The 23240-nt window shown below is 45.6% G+C and overlaps 8 protein-coding genes across 8 annotated transcripts; 4 read left to right on the plus strand and 4 right to left on the minus strand.

Moving 5' to 3' along the window:
• The first annotated feature begins 617 nt into the window (after positions 1–617).
• F4813DRAFT_345132 (uncharacterized protein) lies at positions 618–2047 on the plus strand. Its single transcript, XM_049241738.1, has 5 exons — positions 618–837; positions 890–1097; positions 1163–1276; positions 1330–1446; positions 1506–2047. Exons 2-5 carry the CDS (start codon positions 941–943, stop codon positions 1811–1813), a joined length of 696 nt encoding a protein of 231 aa, XP_049103604.1. The 5' UTR covers positions 618–837; positions 890–940; the 3' UTR covers positions 1814–2047.
• A 306-nt stretch (positions 2048–2353) lies between these two features.
• Positions 2354–2751, plus strand: F4813DRAFT_385320 (uncharacterized protein; the record flags this gene model as incomplete). Its single annotated transcript, XM_049246230.1, has 2 exons — positions 2354–2430; positions 2541–2751. 2 exons carry the CDS (start codon positions 2354–2356, stop codon positions 2749–2751), a joined length of 288 nt encoding a protein of 95 aa, XP_049103605.1.
• A 564-nt stretch (positions 2752–3315) lies between these two features.
• F4813DRAFT_167381 (glycoside hydrolase family 1 protein) lies at positions 3316–5496 on the minus strand. Its single transcript, XM_049239148.1, has 2 exons — positions 5260–5496; positions 3316–5157 (listed from the first exon to the last, which is right to left on the minus strand). The coding sequence occupies exons 1-2, from the start codon at positions 5301–5303 to the stop codon at positions 3771–3773; spliced, it is 1431 nt and encodes a 476-aa protein (XP_049103606.1). The 5' UTR covers positions 5304–5496; the 3' UTR covers positions 3316–3770.
• A 1297-nt stretch (positions 5497–6793) lies between these two features.
• On the minus strand, positions 6794–7613 carry F4813DRAFT_385322 (uncharacterized protein; the record flags this gene model as incomplete). The annotated part of the gene is made up of 2 exons (XM_049246231.1): positions 6794–7401; positions 7493–7613. 2 exons carry the CDS (start codon positions 7611–7613, stop codon positions 6794–6796), a joined length of 729 nt encoding a protein of 242 aa, XP_049103607.1.
• Positions 7614–8168: 555 nt separating this feature from the next.
• On the minus strand, positions 8169–9729 carry F4813DRAFT_385323 (putative sodium bile acid cotransporter; the record flags this gene model as incomplete). The annotated part of the gene is made up of 4 exons (XM_049246232.1): positions 8169–8766; positions 8839–9277; positions 9330–9515; positions 9579–9729. The coding sequence occupies 4 exons, from the start codon at positions 9727–9729 to the stop codon at positions 8169–8171; spliced, it is 1374 nt and encodes a 457-aa protein (XP_049103608.1).
• A 2676-nt stretch (positions 9730–12405) lies between these two features.
• F4813DRAFT_345177 (uncharacterized protein) lies at positions 12406–14311 on the minus strand. The gene is made up of 5 exons (XM_049241740.1): positions 13967–14311; positions 13890–13909; positions 13723–13830; positions 13287–13675; positions 12406–13227 (listed from the first exon to the last, which is right to left on the minus strand). Exons 1-5 carry the CDS (start codon positions 14007–14009, stop codon positions 12801–12803), a joined length of 987 nt encoding a protein of 328 aa, XP_049103609.1. The 5' UTR covers positions 14010–14311; the 3' UTR covers positions 12406–12800.
• A 663-nt stretch (positions 14312–14974) lies between these two features.
• F4813DRAFT_345180 (IBR finger domain-containing protein) lies at positions 14975–16945 on the plus strand. Its single transcript, XM_049241741.1, has 2 exons — positions 14975–16400; positions 16450–16945. The coding sequence occupies exons 1-2, from the start codon at positions 15715–15717 to the stop codon at positions 16781–16783; spliced, it is 1020 nt and encodes a 339-aa protein (XP_049103610.1). The 5' UTR covers positions 14975–15714; the 3' UTR covers positions 16784–16945.
• A 2825-nt stretch (positions 16946–19770) lies between these two features.
• On the plus strand, positions 19771–22948 carry F4813DRAFT_385325 (uncharacterized protein; the record flags this gene model as incomplete). The annotated part of the gene is made up of 2 exons (XM_049246233.1): positions 19771–21811; positions 21864–22948. The coding sequence occupies 2 exons, from the start codon at positions 19771–19773 to the stop codon at positions 22946–22948; spliced, it is 3126 nt and encodes a 1041-aa protein (XP_049103611.1).
• Positions 22949–23240: the final 292 nt, after the last annotated feature.

Genomic DNA, 23240 nt, shown 5'->3' on the forward strand with positions numbered 1-23240 from the left:
TGCGTTTTTATGTGTGTTGTATTGTTGTACCTTACCTAAGGAGGGGAAAGTTTTAATCTTAGGTAGGTTAGGTACATTAGGTAATTCTATAGCGTGCACTGCCTAAGGACATACCTTATGTATGTAAAGCTTTGAGTTTTGGTAAGTGGTCTGATATGTACATAGCACAATTAAGTTAAAGTACCTACATAACTTATTAATGTAAACAAGTACCTAATTGACACGAGCACTTATGTAAGGTAATTCTTTTGCTAAGCATTTGTGCAAGTTATTATCCTGTATATATGTAGGTACCTATACATGTACCTATATGGCATATCTATAGGTATGTGTAAATGTGGTACTTATCAAGACCTAGATGGTTCGAGGGGCTCACCGATTCCAATAATTACATATCAAGATGCGGGCTGGGCTGGGCTATGCTCGCGAGTGCCGCAGCTTTCTCTTATCGTTCATTGGTTAGCTTTTACTGGGCCATCGCTCAGGTACTTAGTCTCTAAGTACCTTATCCTATTGATAGTAGCACCTAACGAGGTTTGCGGATTGGCGGATTGGAGCGCAGGGATTTATTGCCGCCGATGGCTGTGATGGGTAGAATTCATATTTTGAACTGGCCTACTATACGATAATTCTCAACTCAGAAAACCTCCAATCAAATATGACCATTGATTGATCGATTTGTTGATTGCAAAGGTAAAAAATAAAATTTAAATAAAAGTTACGGAATTTTAGGTACCTATAAGGTAGTTATCTGTGCTCTAGACTTATGCTTCAGATACGAATATTTCCGTCTTAACAGCAATATTCAAACGCTAAAGAACATATCAGTGCCATCACGTCCGTTAGCACAATTAGCTTCTCTAGACTCAACCAACTGACATTACCTTAGGTAGTCTTATAAAGAAACTGACACTACGCCTCTTTCGATATACCTACAAATATGGGTTCCTCACCGCAGCAACCGACGCCGCAGGGGCCCTCATCCTCGGATCCTAACCCTAACCCTGAGGCTATTAGTCCATATGATAGAGAGATGCCATCAGCAAATGAGCTTATGGAAATTGCAAGCAAGTCATTGCAGACCGGAGTTATGGCCGGTAAAGACATACCTTAGCCAGCGGGTTAATAGTGTAGACAGACCTACTGACTTGAGTTCGTTCAGGCAGCGTTGGCTTGGTGATTGGGGCTGGTTCTGGCATTGTCCGATCAGCGCCACCAGCATTATTCGCATTAGTTGCCGGTCTCCAATGGTTTGCTCTCGGGTCTACTTACACGGGTGAGGGTTGTTATCCTATAATCTTGTGTTCCTAGCCGCTAACGAATATACAGCTTCAAGGGATCTCCTTTGGCATGCCTGGGGTGGTAAAGAAAACCTCACCACGTCAGACCTAGTAAAGTCAAGCGGCGTGGCTGGCGGCGTAGCTGGGATGGTCGGTGGCATGTTTCGTAAGTATTTCCGATGTCTGTACATACCATATTCTGAACCTAAGCTAATTACTACGTAGGGGGCCCTAAGAATATTATACCAGGTATTCTAGTTTTTGGCACCGCTGGAACTGCTGGTACATACCTAGCTCAGCTCTTCAAGAACCAATCCAAGGATGATTCCAAGGCCAAGTCGGGCTGGCTTGATTCAAAATGGAGTCCTTTAAAACGATTATCAGACAGAGAGTATGCAGAAAAGCTCGAAGAAAAAATACTTCGGATAAACGCCGAAATCTCTATTATCGATGATAATATTGCTGCCCTTCGAGCGTCAAGCGGCGCATCAACTAAGCCAGGCGAGGGAAGTAAACCGAATAATAACTCCTAAATTGCTAGCCGGTATGCTGAGTTGTTGATTACAACTATTAGGATTTCCACAGAAAAGCCTAGATGGTATTCTTTGATAGGAACCAGACTCGGTCTATGTCACGTTATGACGGGAGGAATTAGCACTAGAAGTAAGACAAACTAGTTGCGAGGACTTCATCGATCTCGGCCACCAATATGAGACTTTAGCATTACATACAACTAACCTAGACTGCGGTCTCAAGGATCTTCGTCACTATCATTGTTAGTCCTGATCTTACCGTGACACGTTCAACGTAATAGGAGCTCGATATGCCAATTATATCGAAAGATGTAAGACTATCTAATGTAGGTACGAAATGTAAATGCATGGATATGACCTCAGCATACGTCATTGCTTGTGTAGACAAAACATCCCCCACATATGATAATGCAAATTAGATGTGCTCGCCTCAAGTAGTTATCCGCATCCAGCCCATCTGCCCGTTTACACCAACCTAGTTCCAATGCTACCTACCTTACACGCCCGGTATAGCTTCTTTTTTCTTAAAAACCAGACAAGATGACTGATTCGCGAGGAGGCCACTCGTCTGGACTTGAGCAGACACCCCTTGACTCAAACCGACACGGCCAGGCGCAGTAAGTTGCCTCTCCTGTATCCAATCAGTCCTAAAACATACTCCAAGCCTATAATGGAACCTATCCAATTTGCTATCATATGACATACCGCTAACCTCCCCTGCAAACAGAAACGTCATCGACGAGACCTCCGCGACACACGGCAACACGACCCAGTCAGACCTCGAGGCCAACATTGAATCACACGACGAGGCGCTCAAGGACAAGGTTGACGGCGCCGTGAGGACCGGGCCGAAGAAAGCCGATGAGACTACCGGCGGTAGAGTGCAGGTCGGCGAGACGGGTGACCTCCACGATCTTGCTGCAAAGAGGCAACCTTAGAAGAAATATTTATTCATTAACTGGACTGGCCATGTGATAAGGGCACATGTACGACACTGGAGTTGGATGGTTTGGTTATTTCGACACAGGAAAGAAGGTATAAGTACCTACCTAACCTAGCTAGGTACCTAGGCATATCACAGGCAGCACGGTGTTTACGCCTGGATAAATAGTGCTCAGGACGCCTAATCTAGCTTCAAGCTGTGATAAAGCTCTATACACAAGAAAGCCCTAGCTACCTAAGCAACGCAATTTGATATTTTACTAGAAACTAGGCCCAAGAAGTTGAACCTAATAGAAAAGACAAATTTCTCTGCCCTCGTTAATATCCAATGGATAGTTCCTATGCTGTTCTTGTATACCTACGTTCTATATAAATAATCTGACTTTAGGTAGCATCTTCGAATAACCAAGCTGTATCCCTTGCTTGAAATAGGGGAAAGGAAAAAACAAGATTGATAAGATATAGACCTAATATCGACATTTCCCGTGCAATACGTATAGTCTATATCTAAGCTGATGATTTGATGGGTCTTGCCGGTCACATAACCGATTCCTTCATGTAAACCCTTCCCGGCAGATACAAAGCCAACTATAGGTAGGTATCATCGATATATATTACCGAGGGTAACAGTAGGCAACCTCGACATCGGCCACGGCCATTTTATATCTGCTATCTTGCTAAATATATATACCTCGGCTACTCGCGGTAACGATTCTATTCGCCAGCTATCACGTCTTAGACACGCAATCTGACAAACTCCGTTACTGGTAGGCAACTGTAGTCACCTCAAAAAAAAGAAAGGTCGAGACACGTGTCATGATATTCGATAAATAATTAAGAGAGCTAAAACAACCGTAATAACCCTGAATATACTCCAAATTACCAAAGGTATCGAGGTCCATTAACAGACGCATAACACACATGCACGAAAGACCGAAATCAGAATGCCCGGACCCCAGCCCTCGCAGCTTTCTCTGCCAGGTAGGTATCCCCTTTGAATCACCACTCTTAATCCCTAGTCCTTCTTAATAACCGCGTCGAAGATCTCCTTCATCTTCTTAGCACTGTACTTCTCTTTTCGTTGCTGGCCGTCGGCGTAGTTGACGTAGGTGACGCCGAACCGGGTCTCGTAACCCTCGGCCCACTCGAAGTTGTCCATCAACGACCACGCCATGTATCCTTTAACGTTGACGCCGTCTTCGCTAGATGCTTTGGCCATCGCGTTGATGTAGTCCCGGAAGTACTCGTACCGGAATGTGTCGTTGAGGATCTCGGGCTCCTTCAAGTCGTTCTCCCCCTTGATGCTTGTTCCGTTCTCCGTTACGTAGATCGGCGGGTAGTTGTACCGTTTGCTGAGCCAGTTGAGTAGGCCTCGGAACCCTTCCGGGTTGGGGCGTAGCCAGAATGATTGCGTCTCGGGACCGATGCACTCGCCGTTCTTGCTGTAGGGGTGAGTTGATAGATCACCTAGGAAATCCTCCGGGGCCGGGTTACCGTCGCCGTGCTTGACATAGTCGGCAGTATAGTGGTTCATGCCATAGAAATCGTTGGAGCCCTGAACTAGAGCTAGCTCTTCAGGTGTAAATTCCGGCAGCCGGTCACCGAGTTGCTTTCGCATAGAGTCGGGGTACTTGCCCAAGTAGATGGGGTCAGCAAACCACGAGATGGCAAACTCAATCTTTCGGTTGGCAGCTTCGACATCTCTCGGGTCCTCGGGATCCCATGGGTATGTGTAATCACCGTTCAGAGTGATACCAATCTGTCCCTTGTCCTTAGGCTTGAATTCTTCGCGGTATACCTTGACAGCTCTGCCGTGAGCAAGGAGCAAATTATGGCCGACGATCCAAGGTTCTCGGCTGGAATCACCGACAGCGGACTTGGCTCGGTTAGATGTGTGACCAGGGGCGAAGAACCCTGTACTGTATCCTAGGATAGAACTGCACCAAGGTTCGTTGAATGTGATCCAGTTCTTGCATTTAGGAATTGACTTGAAAACGATGCGGGCGTAGTGCTCAAAGTCAAGTGGGAACTCTTCCCTGTTTAGAAGTCCACCATATCGTTTGTCAAGCGCGTCTGGGACGTCCCAGTGTAGTAATGTTATGAAAGGAACAATGCCAGCCTCAAGTAGGTCGTCGACGAACTTGACGTAGTGGTCGATACCAGCCTGGTTAATTGGATCATTCCGACCACCGAGAGGGATGATTCTTGCCCACGACAGAGAAAAGCGGTAGGCAGTAGCACCCAGCCTCTTCAAGAGGGCGATATCTTCAGCAGTTCTGTTGTATGAATCACAGGCGACGGACCCGTCAGTTCCATCTGCAATCTTCCCCGGAATAGCGCAGAAAGTATCCCAGATAGTTGCACCACGGCCATCTTGTTGGGTTGCGCCTTCGACCTGGTAGCTATGTGCGAAGAAGAGCTGAAGTTAGTGGCGAAATTCTTTTAGTGTGTGGGCAGGGCTGCTATATCTAATAGAGACAACGAGCTCGGTAGACAGTACTCACGCAGCTGTAGCGAAGCCCCAGAGGAAATCCGAGGGCAACGACATATTGAACAAGCGCTCTGAATTATCAAAGGCGATAAATGGATATCTAGGCTATTCGAGATTGCCCACTAGCGTTTCGATCTCGTCCGGGAAAATGGATATTTACTCTGATGCCCAACCAAGACTTCAGACGATCTCACGAAGGGTATATAGAGAGCAGAAGATGGCAATGACTCTTGAGTCGAGTCAGACCAAACAGAACGACTGCTCGACGTTGAAATGGAGGCCATCATCTTCTTTATACCCTTGTGAGGTTTCAGGCTTTCAGAGGCGAGCTCGTCTGGTTTTCGATGTATAGTGTAGGACCGGCACTTTCCCCTTTCTCCCGTATCGGACCGTGACGACCGAGAACAACAGGCTTGTACGATGATGGCTGTATCTCCAAACCATTCATACCCATTCTAGCCATTCATACCCACATAGGCCATAGCAACCATCTCCGCCGCGGGGTAATTGGAGCTTGTAAGCATACAGGCAGGGCAGAGAGACAGGGTCCAGTTTTTGATTTGGGATGTTCCCCCCACAAACGAACTCGTCATGTGCCGGAATCATATTAGATCCCAGCGACGGCCCGTGTCTCCGGCCACCAAAAGGCATATGTCTATCCAAGTCTCGAGTCTTGGCCCTTTATGCAGCCAGGGGCTCGTAGAAACTTCGGTACAGCCGAGTGGGTAGACACGATAGTCCCATCCTTCGAACAGCGGTGTTCCTTGGATTCGGGATAGTCACGAATTGATGAATGGCGGCACTAACGATTCAAAAGATCGATCTTGGCCACCCGCCCTGTCTGCTCCGTTGGGATGCGGCGCAACATCCCTTTGCATGGAAGGGTCCAACTTCGAGAAGCGGAGGATAGTCCACCATCAGCGAGCTATCCGACTTGCAACAAAAGAAAGATCAATAATAAACAAACACTTGCTTTAGCATTGGACCCTGGAAACGGCTTTAACGTCAAATTCAGCTTGGGAGCCGGTTGGTTTATGCCGAGTCCCGGAGATCAAGGTCGTCGTACATTAGGTACATAATAACTTCTCTTATACGTTGTTTTGCGAAATCTTTTCCCTATGTCCATTCGCCGACTGCCATCTCGGTTGCCGCAGAGAGATCTCGGCGATAATTACTCGACGGTTTGAAAATCACCTGTTTCGGGCTTACCTAGTTTGGCTGACCGAGTCGATTCCCTATTCGATACAACTTATTCCCTTAGACGGAATCTCGGATCTCATTGACAGATCACTAATGTGTATCCTTGCATATAATAAGGGCTTCAACATAAGATTCACGTATCTAGTCGCCGCAGTGCAGGAATAAGAGGCACTGCCTGCCGCTAACTGGAGAACTCAGGAGGAAGTGAGCATGTTTCCGAAGGTCGCAGTACTTATCTTATTTCGAACCGATCTTTTTCTCTCGCTAATGCTTTATAGTTGCATCGTCCAGTAGCGGGTAGATTCGATCGGCCGCATGTACGGCGACCGAGTGACCAAAGTGATGCCCTAGGCAGTATTCCCGCCCTCTCCACCATCAGCCTCTCCGCGTTTTCTCTTACCCGTCGTAGGCGATTCATAGAACAGTACCGTACGCCCTGTTTCGTCCCCTACCGCACCATCTCCCGTCCATTCTGTGATTTCGTACTCGACTCGAACCTTGCCGTCTCGACTTTCCCTAACACCTTTTGTAGTATGTATGTTGCCTAGACGACTACCTAAAATCATGCTTTCAAACCACGGAATACCAGCTACGTCCCGTCCGATCAATTGCGAATCTTGGTTGGATGCACGAGTAGGTACAATATCCGTAGGGTCCAATTCGGATTCGTCGGGAATCAGGCCTAGATCCTCCAGGTCACGAAGATCCTCGGTTAAGAGGCTACCCAACGTCAATTGAATATAGTCGGCCTCACTCCTAGGTTCTTCGGACCAATACGACAAGGGAGTCCCGCAGAACCCACAGAATTGTCGCATAGCATTTTGTTCAGCGGGGTGGGAATAGGCACGTTTAATATTAGCCCGAGACTCGTCGGGGAAGAATGGAAATATTTGGCTATGGTACCATGAAAGCGGAACTCTAAGGAAGGCCGAGAGAGGCGTCGCTGATGAGATTCCTATCCATATGCTATGTTAGCTCCGCGTGTATATTGCAACTAGCTACGAAGTAGATGAGAGAACAATAGGGCTCATCAAATTTATACTTACTGTGGCCTATGGTCGAATCAAATAGGACCTGAGCTCCTCCCGATGAACCCTCGGGTATTAGGATCGTATACTGATTCCTGCCGCAATGGCAACTGCCTCGTAAAGCTCTATCAGAGCTCATCATGTATCGTTCTCAATTGTTTTAATTTTGAGGGACGAAATTAAGCGAAGATCAATGAAACTTAAATTGCCAAATGAATAAAATCGCAGAGACGAGACAAAGATGGTATTGTTATGATTGTTATGAACTAACTAGTATGTATATTATGTAGAAGTTGGAATCGTCTGGAATGGACGAAAGAGTTCCAATTCGATAATCTCTTGTTAAAAGAATCATAGTTAGGTGATGATGATTCCAGAATGTTTCGAAACATTCAATTAAAGAAAGGCGCGTCATAAAGTGGGCTGATAACGTTGGCCCCACGTAGAAGGTACCTAGTATGCATACCCCTGGTCGGGACTTGCTCGTTCCATTGAATAATTCGGTATTGCAATTAGCCAGATACCTGGCTATAAACTTTATGTTAGGTAATACACATAACAGATAATATCCAAAAGATGAAGACTTATTAGTAAACTTACATATTCCTATCATTACATAAACACAAACATAAAACACTCGTCAAAATAATAAATATCGGTAATCCTAGTCTCAACAAATATCTGAAGCTATATCTCATGAAACGAGTTTCTCGTGCAGTACGCTCGCATTGGCTGACTCAGCTAGAACGTCACGATTTCCATTCCCCGCATCCCGGAGATTGTCGTCCGGCTCATCGACAGCTTGATTTTCCTCCTGGGTCGTAGCTGACTCGGCATCCAGGAGTCCCTTATCGGATCGATGTAGCCACCACTTGAAGAATATGGTGAAGAATTGCGCTATAAATACCTGTTCCACCGTGTATAAGAGTACCGGGACTTGGATGGACGAGATGGTAAAATTGTCGAGCTGAGACCACATGGCAGCAGCCAACGGGATTCCTACGCTCGTAGTCTTTGCAGCTCCGCAGAAGCAAACAGCAATAACAAGTTCCTTGGGCATCTTTTTAACTGTCACAACCTTCCGAATTGCCCCTGGTAGATGAGAGCCTAGTCGTGAGTCAGCAACGTAACCATTGATTACCTTGGTAAGGACCTCCGGTGGCGATGCCACCCAGTAGCAAATAGCAGTAAACAAGATATATTCTGCTATGTTTATAAAAACATTGAATATTATAGACGATTTAGGTAAAGCAGTGAGTGCCCCTGTCTGGAATGCCCCTGAAAAAGTCGACCTAACAGTATAAGTCAGTTTACGTCGAATCCTACAGTCTTCTCTATTCCTCGAGGGAGATTGGCCTACTTACCAGGCTACGAGCATAAGTAACACGGAGCAGAATTGTGCTAGGTAAAATGTACTCAATGTCCAAGACACCTGCTTCGGAAACGTCCATCTTAGACCTTGGCCGACGATGAGCGGAAGGAGAACGCTGAGCCCCAATTGTTTCATAACATTGGCATACATTGGCCCCAAGGTATCTGCTTTCGCCGGTCTGAGCGAGTCAAACTCGCCTCCGCTAGGAAGAAATCCATATATTAACCAGGGCGAGAGAAAGGATCCGACAACATTCCCAATCACCACTTCGATAATAGCGGCGGCTTCATCGCCGCCCGCATTTCTCGTCATTACCACGTTAGATGCGATAGTGGTCGGGATGCAGCTAACTACGACCATTCCAACGAGGATGCTAGCATCAATCGTCCCCGAGCTCACTCCTCCGGCAACTATTATGATATGAATTATGACTAGCACAGATCAGCAAAGTGACAAGACTGGAATCCAAGTATAATTCCGTACCGAGTTGAATAACAGGTATGAGAACAAGATTTATTCCTTGCACGACAAAGTGCAGACGCCAGTTCATTACATGCTCCTTGAGTTTTGCTGGACTAAGTTGCATCCCATTGATAAAAAAGATCAAGGCAATGCCCCCATATAGGATAGAATATTCTGACCGGATGATACCACCACGGGCCGCAACATCTAAAGGATAGATCAGCAACCGAGTACAATACTAAGACGATGTCCAAGTCTCTGCTAACATACCAGGAAAGAAATATCCCAAAACACAAGCAAGACCAAATCCCAACACTAGCCAATTACTCCAGATGAACCCTGAAACCCGTTTGACCGCCTGAACAAACTTTGGGCGTGTTTTCGTAACGGCGCTCTCATGAGCTCCAGGAAGCTCGCTCATTATTTTCGGCCCGCTCTCACTTGAGTATCATAACCACTGATCTTAAGTAGCGACCGGGTTGGTACCTGGCTTGAGTGATGATCACGAATACTCAGATGATGATCAAATCCAACAAAATAAAAATTTGACATTTCACGATGGCCCAAAGAGGTTATTGACAAGGTTACGATGGATACTACTTAGAGCACGCAACCGCTCCTATCATCGGAAGGACGCCAAAGTTAATCCCATTAGGCTATCCCCTATCCCCGATTCCGACATCGAGAAAGGATCCACTCGCAAAACCACATGGCGTTCCCATTTACTTTTCGTGAGACATGACGACGGCGATCTTACTATTGTGTACATAACTGCGTCGAAAACTCAAGCATTGAAACAGAGAAGAAGGAAGAATCCCTAACACGCGGGTTTCATCAGTAAAGATCGGCAAGGTCTAGACTTCCGAGACCTTGATCCGGAACAGAGCCCGTTCATTCTGAGTTGTCTGTTCGTGGTAGTTAATTATTAGTTAACTAACCTAGAGTTTTTAAAGGCCCGTCTACGCAAATTTCTCCGCCGGCCGACTCTCGATTTAGAGCAAGCTCTTCCCCGTTCCGTGCCCATTTCCGAAGGTATCACTTTTCTCCTTGCGGCTTTGCTTCGGAGCCAATACTTCAACGGTCTCTTTTCCTCTTTTGGACACCATTCATACGAATTATCCTAGGTTTCCCCTATACTCTACGCCACAATCCACGCCGACTATGTTAGCAAATCCTACATGTTACGCGATATCAGCACTTGGATTAATTCTAACTAGACAACTTCAACCTCCCCGGATTATGACATCCTAATTTAGCAGTCTATCTGAAGTGAATATTGATGTCGTTGCATTGCATTCACCGTATTCACCGACCCATGGGAGATGTCTCCAATTCTGCCATGCGGTCCCATACGCTTGGGTATAACTTGCAGGTCTGTTAACCGCGCCGGTCCTCTTAGGAACTCGGGTCCAGCGCGGAACACCTAACGTTGTATTCCAGCATTCAAATGACAGCTCTTCGTCATCGTCGCTGCGACCTTCCGGGGGACGAAACGTACCATTAAATCCTTTACTTTGTTTGTCGTTTACCGGAAATAGTGATTCGCTTATCGGAAAGAGTGGGTGAAATTAATAAACGAACTTCTGTTGCTTACTTCATTTAGTATCGAGTACTTAGAACACATGTGTAAGTCATTTCCATAATCCAGTAAGATACCTATCAAACGACTAGGAGACTCGAGTATCGGTTGCCTGTTAGACAGATAGACTAAAGTTTTTCTCTAAGTAGATCCGCTCCATCGTCCCGAGCCTCCTAAATGCCGAGTACTGAGACAGAGTCACATTTTGATCAACCTTGGCGTTGATACAAGAAACCCCACCTAAGAACACTACATACGATTTCGTTACAAGGCCGTGAGGTAGGTAAGTATGTAGATATATGATAGTTCGAGAGCATTTAGAATATATAACTATATGCCGTGCAATATACAGTCTAATTTTACGGCCCATTAGGTACTGTAACTATATAAGCCTTACATTCGCTGTACGCCTACTGTTGGGAAAAATCATATTGCAAGTAACCATAATGTCAAGTAAGCCGTTAAAGGGTAAATTCAGGTTTCAGCATTAGGACTCTCCGTCAACCCAATACCTCAACCCCCACGCGTTTTGAGTAACACCCATGTCTGGTATAGATGTAACAATAGCTAAGAAAAAGCAATCCCGGGTGCAATATACTAGCCTATCAAGGTGGTGCTGATGAAACTGACATACAGTAAGCTGCCGAATGCTCAAAAGCAAGGAGGTAACATACGCGCGCTTATTAGATAGGATATTAAGCATAGTCTCTCTCTAGCTTCAGCAGCGGAGGTTCTGTATTATTTGCCAAGAGATATTATATACTACCTACCAACATTATTCCAAAATGAGCCCCCGGTAACCGGAACAGGTTGGATGACAATCGCGGATTTGAACAAGCGATCTAGTCCAGAGGGTTTACTAGCGTGTAGCTGATGAAGATATATCAACATCTCGTTCCGTTAGGATCACGGGGGCCAACTAGTGGGAATCTAGCAATTTAAATCAAACGAAGTACGGGGTTGAGTTGTGAAATCTTCGAAGGTCGTCTCCATGTTTAGTTACTTCATTCGCCATCGTCGTGTGACTCGCAAGGGATGTTGCAGGGAACGCCAGAACAGATCGTGAACCAATAGTTCGATTTGTATACGCATTAAGTACGTAAAGTACATGTATATCAAGCCATTTTTGTATATCTATTCCCTATAATGGATATCGGAGCATTATAGCTCTCGTGCTATTGATATGATGACGACATGCTTGCTTGCGGGTATTCCGAGCGGAAAGGCCCGTTCCGAGGACATCTATCGCATAGTCCCAACCATGCACGTCGTCGATAAAGCGGTTGTTAATACTATAAACTCCAGGGATTCGATATTCCCATTGACCCCTAGGGTTCGGCATCGGAAGCGTAACCGAACCGAACTTGGGCGTGTTAGTTTCCGAAGGATTCCGTTCGGTTAGGGGAGGAATTCGATGAGATTATAGATAGGAGTGGAAGGCGTAACTGCAAATATCGGAAATGCATAGTTGCTAGGAGAATATTGCTTGGGTAAGACTTAATCTATCAATCTTGTATGGACTGACGTTATCTATGGGGTTCATAGCTCTCTTTTGCGAGATTCTAAACGCATCGTAGTAGTTCACTATTGATACATGTGGAGTAGAGAGATGTAAACATTAACGATTTGTGTAATGATCGTAGCCCCTATCCGCCTCCCGGTCCTGAACCAACAACGCCCCTTTTTATATAGCTTTCGATAACCCCCTTTTACTCTGCTTACACTTAACGCCCAACACATTGGTATATCGATGATGTGAAGAAGAGATAAGGCAACCAAGTCCTTATTTATCGATCATATTTGTTAAAAAAAAAAGGAAAGCCGGGTTGTTTCTACACAGCTTACTCGCGAATCCAAGAGCCTCACACCCAAGTCTAGCGATAACTGTGTTTTTCCAAGAGATATAATGCCTGTTATTCCATCGTAGCGAATTCGGTGGTACGTACGATACCGGTGGACCAATCTGCATTTTCGGTTGTAGGGACACGATAGGGGACTTGTGCCTTCTGGAAGCCACTCAGTGGACCAAGGCGATATTCGTCTACTTTCTTGTAGGATCTATGATTTCGTGAAGCGCTGCTCAAACGAGGCCACGAATTGCTTTCCCCTGTTCCTTTGGTATTTGCCGAAGATGATGCCCATATTCTAGAAATCCAACTCATATCCATCGATTTTACGCCACTAATTGCTTTGGGGGTCGAAGGGAGGCAGACAACAAAGAACAGGAGGGTCATTTCGCCCTCGGCCCACAGAAGCATTGCTGATCCATCATAGACCACATCGAACGAGTTAAGGTACGTTGCAGAGCTAGCAATTCGAAACCCAGCAAATACAACACAACTTATATTATTGCTACGATTAGGATGTAACAAGCCTTTGGGGAGATGTTCTGAACTTACAATATACCTGTCGCAAATGCAAGAGAAATAGCTAGTTTTCTCCTCAATGGCATTTTCAAATTCCAAATAACCCATTGGGGAGCAAGAAGGATTATGAAATCAGATATCAAGTTAAGGATACCGGTAGAAAGTAGCATAACCCAAGGGTCGAGGCACCAACCCCCCTCTATAGTCTTGTCCCATATCTTCTTATGGGGGAAACATGCGAGATTGAAAGCAATAAGGCATGTGAAATAAAAGAGTAGGTTGAGCCACAGGAGTATATGGCAAGTCCAGAAAAACACGTTTCGAGTGCCAGTAGGAACGAATATATGAATCCAATCTAAGAGAATCGATATTTTGAGGCAAACGACTATAATTACGTAGAAAATTTCGGTGAGGCAAGCAAACTGCTTAGAGTTAACACTGCTCGAGTAAGAGAAACGATGGCATCTACCCAGAGGAACTTTGTTAAAGACTGTATAGGTGTCTCCCATTGATGAACGAACATGCCAAGTACATCAATGATACGATATATGCAACAGTTATATGCTATGTATATAGCCTACTCAGGGAGAGATTAGCAAGCAAAGGAGATGATATAACTGAGATCGGTCAATTCACCAAGGCAGAAGTGACAAGAACTGCTAACCATTAGAGAAAATCGCCTCAACTAAAGTGCCTCGGACTTATATACGTACAGTCTTCAAAATAACCTTTTTTTAATACAAAACAGCCTAGCATATGCCCGCGACAGAGTCAATAATATCGATATGACCATGCATATGGTGATAACGGCCATAGTCATGATGTTCTTATTCCTCGGATTATTAAGGTTAGGCTGGACACCGGGTGGGGGTCCAGCGGTAGGGCTATCCAAATCTACGCCCCTTTTCTCTTCGGCGAAAGTAGCTAGCACGTCGGCGATATCCAGCATTTTGATGATTATCATGTTCATGAATAAGATAGAACTATTCAGCTACGATGCTTCTACTCGAAACAGAAGGAAGCTACAGGGCTCGGCCCTCTACTATTATAGAAATAAGAGAGCCAGTACACTATTAATGGAAGGATTTCGTACTACAGTACCACGCGAATAGTGTAGGTGCCTGGTTAGCCGACAACTCCGATGTTCTACAGGTGGCGGTTTTGTGGCTTCCCAGCTTACGGCTTGAAGCGCCCAATCAACTCATATAGTGCTGTAAGACAATATCGCTAATCTCTGAGTGGCCTGGTCTTTGGGGGACCGCAGCAGGTGAGCATTACGAACTCAAGACAAGAAAATCTAAGTATGTATTGGTCTAATACACTCAGCTCACTTTTAGGGTTTATACTTCGATAAGGAGTAGTCTGTAGTCAATATTTTGAGAAGTAGTATAAGAGAAACCCATTTCATCCCAAGAGATTTCTAAAGAATACCTGGTTCCACGAGTTATGGACGTTTATAAACATTTATTTAATTGTTATAAGTTTGTTTTCTGTCCGAACAACTCTAGGAATGAGTTGATGTTTTCCCCACCTTATGTAGTATTAAAGCGTCACTACCTAATAGCTACATTTTTGACTATCATTAAAGTTTACGTTGAAGTTGTTGTCATTATGATATTTACATATGCCTATAAATACTTAACGAAAAATGTGTAAGATATCATCGGAATGCTTATTGCGTCGAGCTGATGTTAGAGACAGTCAAACGGGGAGGGTAATTAGTAGAAATAAACTTTAGGCTCGGCATCTACACAAGGGCTACCTGTCACGAGGTGGAACCAAACAGTAGGGAAACAACTTCGTTGTTCCGCGAGGAACTCTAATCTATCTATGAGGGCCTGTGTCTATACATACTAAACATGTCATTTCTTCTAGATGTCTCGTCTAGAATCTTGACACTACCATAGGAACCTACTGGTACATACTGAAAGTATCGTATCCTTTGCTCTAGATGTCTCATCTAGAATCCTAACAGGAGCCTAGGAATAAACTTAAGAAGGATATAAATATAACAGACACCCTCTTCGACTACAGAAGAGAAATAAATCCTTCGAACGCATTTGGACCGAGTCCATAACATAAAAAAACAAATAGTACGACAAAACGCAAATTTGAATGGCTATTATCGATACTATGGCACCCAGTTGGGCCATTAATGATGAAGAATCTCTGAATCTTATGACCAGTCTCTTATCAGACGACGTAAAGCAGCTCACCTCGGCCGCTAAAGGGAAGCAGGCCGAAGGCATGCTCACAGATGCCGAACTTGCTCTTCAACTCTACTACGAGGAGTTAAATTATGCCGCAAATTTTGTTTCCGATCGTCAGATGAGTAGGAGCATCCAAAGAGCGATACAAACCGATACCGATGCCCTCTTCCAAGCAGAGCGCGAAGAATCCATAGCACGGCATGACCATGCCACCGCGATCTCGATTTCCCAAGGCATTCCTATGACTTCGGATGTGGAAAGCGATGATCCTGAGTCAGACGATGATTTGGAACTTATGGATAGACTCTCTACTACCTATATCACAGGGGTTGAGGACAAAAAACCAAGACGAGAGCGAGATAGAACGTTTTATTCCTGCTGCTGACGAGCAACCCGAGAGTTCATCTTGGGCTACCGCTCGTATATCTCGGAAGTATGCGTCTCCAGAATTGGACTGTCTAGCATGTGGGGAAAAATATATATATTTGGATGTGATGCGAGCTCCCTGCGGCCATTTGTACTGTCGAGAGTGTCTTGCGCAACTATTTCGGAGCGCAATGTCCGACGAGTCATTGTTCCCTCCACGTTGTTGTCAGCAGAATATTCCTCTTAGAGGGCTCGTGTTTTCTCTTCCAAAAGAACTCATTCGCGAATTTCGAGCCAAAGAGGTTGAATTTTCGACGCCACGTCGGACATATTGTCACCAGCCAGAGTGCTCTGCCTTTATCCCCCCCAAAAACCACGTGGGTGATATTGCAATCTGCATGGATTGTGGCGTGCAAACATGTATTACCTGCAAAGGTCCTTCGCATAACGGCGATTGCCCCGATGATAAAGACCTACAAGAAGTCCTTGAACTCGCCCAAGAGCATGGATGGCAACAATGCTATAATTGTCTATCGTTGATCGAACTGAGCGATGGCTGTTATCATATGACGTGAGTACTATCTTAGTAGACGATGAACTGAAGCGTTGACCATTTCTAGGTGCAAGTGTCGTTCTGAATTCTGCTATCTTTGCGGCACCCCTTGGAAAAATTGCGACTGCCGTCACTGGGATGAATATCGAATCCGTTACCGGGCGGGAGAGATATACCGCAGAGACCATCGAACGAACGAGCAATTCGACATTCAAGATGTGGATATAGGACGTATCGTGACTGACTTACGGGAAAATCACGAATGTGGGCATTCTTCCTGGAGATATCGATCTGGGAATTACAGATGTGAAGAATGTCGGGACACGTTGCCTTCGTATATTTTTGAATGTTGTCAATGTAACATCATGGCATGTAGGAGGTGTAGGTATAATCGCCTGTGATGTACGTCGGTACCTACCCAGGTAGTTGTTATCACGTTATATGTAAGTAGCTAAGAGTGCTATTTTATAACGATGTGAAATATAGGCCTGGGTTATCATTTTTAATTAGAGTGGTGTTACTATAATATACCTTAAGTTAGGTAGGTAAATATATTATAATACGTTATCACATATAATCTCTAACCTCAACAAGGAAACTACTATTATACATGATATCAATTGGTTTCGTCTAACTCCCAAACCACCGTGTGTAGTCCGTGTTGCGGCTAGTCCAAGTGTGAAAGGGGGGATTCCGGTATATGCATGTGATTTTCTAAGCATTGATGGTTGGAATAACGTATTTTCGAAGTTATTATTATATATTTTGACTGGCACGCGGCGACAATTCTTAGTTGAATACCACCTCAAATTTGTAGGGTTATCTTTCCAAGTAAAATTTTCTTGAATCCTACAATTAGCCTTTGTCCTCGTAAACAAGTAACTTTTTAATCAAGGGTGCTATACTGCCCACTTTACCTATACTGTTATAAAAATAAGTTATCATCATGTATATTATCATCTACAGTCTACATATTACTTCATAGTATATGATACGGTAACTTAGAATAGCATTAAATATATAGCTGCCTATACCTTCTACTAACTAGCCAATACCTAAGTAGCAGCAGCGAAGTCCTTGAAGTTGACCACAATAGGTAGTAATGTTATGTGTTATAAATATTTATGATTCGGCCTAATAGCTACAATTTTCTACGTAAAGGGGGCAATCTACGAACATTCATGTCTCAGACCCCTTTATTTTGAGATTCTGTAAGTACGAATAGTATAATCCCACGATATAGCTGTTCTAAGCCTACACTCGGTCAAAACTTAAACCATGGGTGTGTTCCAAGCGGGCCGTTTTAGGGCCGATGCAAGACATTACCTACCTACATATAGTCCAGCCTGAAGGTTGGCAGGTTGTCTTGGGTAACTCCAATTTGTAGATAACGTACCTGACTGGCTGAACCTAATGACGTATTCCCTTTGAACCGCGAATGAAGCTTAAACTCGGACAGTCTTACCACATATACTAGATCTATAAATAGCATTGTACACCTTGTACTATGTTAGGTGCATACAGTAGCGTTTGTTAGCGCTTAACAATCCCCCACTCACACTGTCTTAAAGGGAACTAAAAGGTGACCGACCGAAGAAAGAACCCCCGCTTGCAGCTAGATTCCCAGATTGTCAGAATTGTCAAGGTTTTAGTCTTCATGTCGTCGAGTTAAACGAACCTACCTATTACCTAACTCGGGGGTGATATGCGACACAATCCATCTCGGTATAGTCGCATGCAACATGTAATGTAGCTTTAAGATAATAAACCCAAAGCCTCAACAATATCCCCGGATACGACTATACTTAGCCTATTACAACCTGTAAAGTGGGCTAGGACTCGAAAGCAAGAACGAGATCTGCAGGTGTAGTCTGATGTGAGAAGAGACTCCTCGAAATCGCTAACCACATGGGTCATATGTTAATAGCCACTATTGTCTTACAATTTTTCTTATCGAGAGCAAGAGCATAATGGCGGCGTTGGGGTTGATATTAACCTATCTCCTTTACATGCGGCCATTTCTCGCATCGGACAGATCGACAGAGGGGTAGACGTTGTATGTACTATCGCTTAGCCTAAGAATTTTGGTTAACTAGTGAAAACGGCTGAAGATAATAGTTTAATGTTTAGTTGTAAAGGTGTAGGTTAGGCCATTCGAAATTGAGTTGGGAGAGTTTGTAGAAACTCACATTATTCTGTTTAGTGAGCTTAGTACTGCATGTATACCTAAGGTTTCTTACTCACATAATATTAGGTAACCAAGTGCTTCCACTTGAGGTTAGGTTGGTCAAAAGTAATCCGTATATGCTACATACATGTAATTAATGCTAGTTACCTCAGAGCGTAGCTACCTATACAATATAAGAATTAAGTTGTGTCATTGGAGGAAAAGACCTGCAGGTTGGGTTAACAAGTGGAAACTGCCTATTGTAGAAGCAGGAAAGCCCTGTCGCAACCTACTAATAGTACTTTTTTCTTTCTTTTTTCTTTTTTTTTTTTTTGTTAATTGACTACCTCCTAAGCTAAGCTAAGCTAAATGATGAAAGTCCTCATAATTTCATAATTTCTCCTCCCATCCTCGTTCAACATTCATCCTTCGCCCCTGGGCGCTGCCTATCTTAGATTTTTACTGGCGCTTTGTATATTTGTTTTATGTCTTTGTGTTGCTAATGAATACTCGGCCCTATGCCCCTTTCTTTATCGCTCTACTTTGTTGCTACGCCTTCTCTCTGACGTCGGGGCTTCTGTTGTTTATGTCGGATTGGGTCTTTTTTCGACGCGCAGTTTTTGATGCCGATCGCGATTCGCACAGCCTATTAGCAGCCAGAGTAGCTCAGTCAACTACGCCGTCTTAGAAAACGGAGAAGACACGGGCGAGGTCAATCATCTTTTTGAAACCTCACTCGATTTATTCGTCTACAATCGTAACAGTTCAGATCTATTCATTCATCTATTCGTATATTCATCTACTCAGACGACCGGCCTAGTTATAGAACAGCAAAGCAAACCAAAGTACGAGTACGAAAGTAATACTTAGTGCAAAGCGGGACAGGAAACATCTAGGTTCCAACCTGGACATCTTCAGCACAGCCCCCCGCAAGAAAACGGGAGACCCCTGTAGCTTGATTAGAGGGGTGCATATGGGAATCAGACGGCACACCTCGAACAGAAAATAAGCCAGATCGTTTTTGTCTATCCAAAAATCCTATCTGTACGAAACGGTTGATCTCGGTCCTGTTCCTGTTTGTGCTTTGCCTCGCTTTCTCCTTGTCTGCGCTGCCCCGAGATTTGCGGCTGTGGGAGAGACAAAAGAGAGGTAGATAGAGCGCGACAAACGGCCCAATTCCGTTCGGTTTAGGGAGCGTAAACCTGATACAATAATACCATTATGCCCTCCTTCGGTCGCATTGGAAAGCACAGTAACCGTTCCCAGCATAACCTGGTCGAGCAACAGCAGCAGCAGCAGCAGCATCACCACCACCACCACCACCATCTTCTTCAGCAACATCAACAACAACATCAACAACAACAACAACAGCAGCAGCAGCAGCAGCAGCAACTTTCGTCTCATCAACACCAGGTGGCGGGCAGTGGGGCTACTGCACCGCCCCATCTCCCTCATCAACAGCAAGCTGGTTCTACTTCTATTTCTGCCTCTCAGACTGGGTCTAGTCCACTAAACCCCGGAGGTCGTCGAGTATCTGCGGCTGGTGTCCCTATTACAGTTCCCGTGACCAGTTCAGTGCCTATACCGGTATCTGTTAACGATTCTAATACCACACCTTCTTCAGCCTCGTCAATCGGTCTTAGTTCCAGTGAGTCTTTTCAACAACAGCTGCCACCACCACAACAACAACAGGTCGATACGAGGGCCGGTCAATCACAATCACAGCAGCAAACTCCACATACTTCACCACGCGGGCACCAACATACGCACCATAATCAATTAGGTAGCCAGCAACAAAGCCAGTCAGCCCAGCCTCTTGAGGCGTACGGAAACAATCAAAATAATTTACCCACTAGTTCAATACCCCTCAACCAAACCCCCGCTGCTTACACTGGGCGACGACAGCCCCACGATAATTTCGCCGAATTAGTCTCAAGGTCTCAGTCTGCAAGATACTCACAATTAAATCCTTTGCAGACACAACATCCATTTGGCATCGCATCGAGCTCGGTCGACAACTTACCTCAGACCGTCTCTTCTCCCTCCGTATCCTCCAGTCAACCATCTCTACCGCATAGCCAAACCGCCCCCACTGAGCCAAAGCGATCAACACGAAAGCTAATTAAGAATATCCTCTCCGGCTCTTCTTCCTCTAATCGGCCCAATTCAGACCACTATCAGGACGCTTCCTACGACAACAGCTCTGGTTTAAATCGCCGACCCTCCAAACGGGCAAGCAACACCCCTGTCGTCAGAGGCAACCCTTTGTTGTCGCGATCTATCGACCACCCCGACTGGGTCTCGCCCCAAAGTAGCTCGCGTAGCCACCACTCACCCATCCAACCTGTACGCGACCTTGAGGACCCCTACTGTACCGCCCGTTCTAACCAAGATATGCTTTCACAGAATTACACAGAGCCGTCCCAGAATACTATAAGACAAGTTCCTGCCGATTCCGATCCTGACGTCGACAACTCACCATATAGCCGCGAAGACCTTTCTTATCAACAGCAAGCTATCGCCCAGCACCAAGCCCAGTTACAAGCGCAGGCCCAAGCTCAAGCCCACGCACAGGCGCAGGCGCAGGTTCACGCGCAAGCTCAGGCTCAAGCGGAGCAGCAACAGCAATTATACGGCGGCCAGATCGTTGTCGACCCAGCGCAGAATCACTACCAATACGCATCTCCTTACGAACAATATCAGTCAGGTCGCCGGCCATCTCTTTTCACTGGGCATCTTAGCACGGCGAGCTCTCAGCCGCCTAATCCCGAAACCGTTTCTCAGGTGTCACATGAGTCGCCTGATTCTGAATCAGACTACCAGCAGCAGCAGCAACAACCGCCAGCCAACTCTCAGTCTGTACAGAATTCACCCGCCGTGAGCTACGTACAACAGGAATTGCTGAGCTCACAAAACCAACAGCAAGCATCAGTGGGAACAGGACAAGCCCAGAATATGGCACCACTACCTGGAGGGTCCGGGCAGAGCCGTAGATCGGGGGATAACGAAAAGCAGATACGTTCCGTTGAGCCTCCCCCAGGGCCACCACCCGGCTATAGACATAGCCAAGGGCCCATAAATGCGATGAACCCTCTCCCGCCAACGCCAAGTATCTCCGGTGCTCCACAAAATTACCGTACCAGCGGCGTGCAAGAACAAGGACAGTATGATAGGGCTGTTCCCGAAGGCGGTCGAAATAGTCCTCAACCATCGACGAATGCCGAGCGGGAGGCTGACCCAGAGAAGCAATTCAAAGATTTATGTAAGAGATACATTGATAATCCGTTGAACGGATTGCTGACCTCATATACTAGTAATCAAATATAAGAACGTCAAGAGGTTATATTTCGATGGCAAGTCTCAAATCGAGCAATTAACTTCCCAGGTTGAACAGCTGCAGAACGCAGTTGCTAACCAGAGAATGTCTCAATCACGGACGTCTCTCGATGATAATGAGTATTCTACGCGGTTCAATCGACTAAACGGCGCGATAAACAATTTATCATTTAACATTCGCAAGGATTGGCGAACGTTACCCGGCTGGATCGAGAGGTATGTCAGCCCGGAAGCGATTAAGACAGGCAAACAGGAGATGACTGCTGTTGGGCGTGCAGTAATTGTTCGGTGGATCGTAGACGAAATCTTCAACAAATGCTTCCACCCCGCCCTAGACGTCCACCTTAGTTCCCAACTCAAGCAAATAGAGCAGAATATCCGCAGATTTTCGTACACGCTAAGCAGCCAGGAGGAGTACGAAGCGTTGACAGCAAAGGTCGTGAACTGGCGAATGGCTACCTTGGAGGGACTCCAACATCAGCTTCAGGCGCCTGAGGGCAATGACTACAAAGCAGATTTTACCAAAATGGCCACCGGAAACCTCACGGCAACATTGTTTCAATATCTGACGGACCCGCCACCCGCCGGTGTAGATGGAAGCGCATCGATGATCGTCGAGTTGGTAGTGGGCATTGCGAGCCATCTGCCCATGGAAAGCCGAGACGTCGCCATCACATATCCACTACCCGGAGACCCCATACAACCCGACTTCATGGAACCAGAGAAAACCGGATTACCTCCGTTGCCAGAACCAGTAGAAGATATCGAGGAAAGCAACGACAAGGACAGCGAAAAGACCGCTGCGGCCAAACGAGAAAAGACAAAAAGTGGTATGTTGAATATGCTCAGCGGGACACCGTATCCCGGGAGCAGGAAAGGCAGCACGGCTTCGGTTATTACTGACACGACATCATCGGCAGCAGCAGCAGCGGCACAACAGCAACAGCAACAGCAGCAAATACACTCCAAAGACCCCAGCAAGGTTCGGTTCGCAGGCTTCGTGGCGGTCGAGGTCAGAGGACGACAGGTATTGGTCAAAGCTCCCGTGTGGACCCTAGGTTGATGAAATCCCCCCGCATAGAAGAGGAGAGACACCGGATCCGTGGCCGAGGATTAAGATACCAGTAATTGCTTTTTCCCCTTTCTTGTTCACAAAAAGGGTTGATACGACATTAAAATATGACCCCTGAGGACGGTAGGCAGGTTAGAGGTCGTGGCGGTAAAGTGGTTTGAAATTCGCAGTTGATACCCCATCATCTCCTTTGCCCGGATGGGTGGATCGATTGCGTAGGGATCTCGGGCGCAATTATGACGGATGTGTGCTACCTACGGAGTGAAAGAGGCTTGCCCGGCTA

Source organism: Daldinia decipiens (genome assembly GCF_022478715.1).
Source record: "Daldinia decipiens strain CBS 113046 unplaced genomic scaffold F4813scaffold_3, whole genome shotgun sequence".
Taxonomy (NCBI): Eukaryota; Fungi; Ascomycota; class Sordariomycetes; order Xylariales; family Hypoxylaceae; genus Daldinia; species Daldinia decipiens.

Bases quoted from the DNA above. Each gene is read 5' to 3' on its own strand.
- F4813DRAFT_345132 (XM_049241738.1), top strand. From the start codon at position 941: ATGGGTTCCTCACCGCAGCAACCGACGCCGCAGGGGCCCTCATCCTCG. The intron at 1,098-1,162 runs GTAAAGACATAC...GAGTTCGTTCAG, and splicing joins GCAGACCGGAGTTATGGCCG to GCAGCGTTGGCTTGGTGATT. The intron at 1,447-1,505 runs GTAAGTATTTCC...ATTACTACGTAG, and splicing joins GATGGTCGGTGGCATGTTTC to GGGGCCCTAAGAATATTATA.
- F4813DRAFT_345177 (XM_049241740.1), bottom strand. From the start codon at position 14,009: ATGCTAGGCTGTTTTGTATTAAAAAAAGGTTATTTTGAAGACT. The intron at 13,910-13,966 runs GTACGTATATAA...AATGGTTAGCAG, and splicing joins AAAAGGTTATTTTGAAGACT to TTCTTGTCACTTCTGCCTTG. The intron at 13,676-13,722 runs GTAGATGCCATC...AACTCTAAGCAG, and splicing joins CTTTAACAAAGTTCCTCTGG to TTTGCTTGCCTCACCGAAAT.
- F4813DRAFT_167381 (XM_049239148.1), bottom strand. From the start codon at position 5,303: ATGTCGTTGCCCTCGGATTTCCTCTGGGGCTTCGCTACAGCTGC. The intron at 5,158-5,259 runs GTGAGTACTGTC...CTTCGCACATAG, and splicing joins TGGGGCTTCGCTACAGCTGC to CTACCAGGTCGAAGGCGCAA.
- F4813DRAFT_345180 (XM_049241741.1), top strand. From the start codon at position 15,715: ATGTGGAAAGCGATGATCCTGAGTCAGACGATGATTTGGAACTTATGG. The intron at 16,401-16,449 runs GTGAGTACTATC...GACCATTTCTAG, and splicing joins GATGGCTGTTATCATATGAC to GTGCAAGTGTCGTTCTGAAT.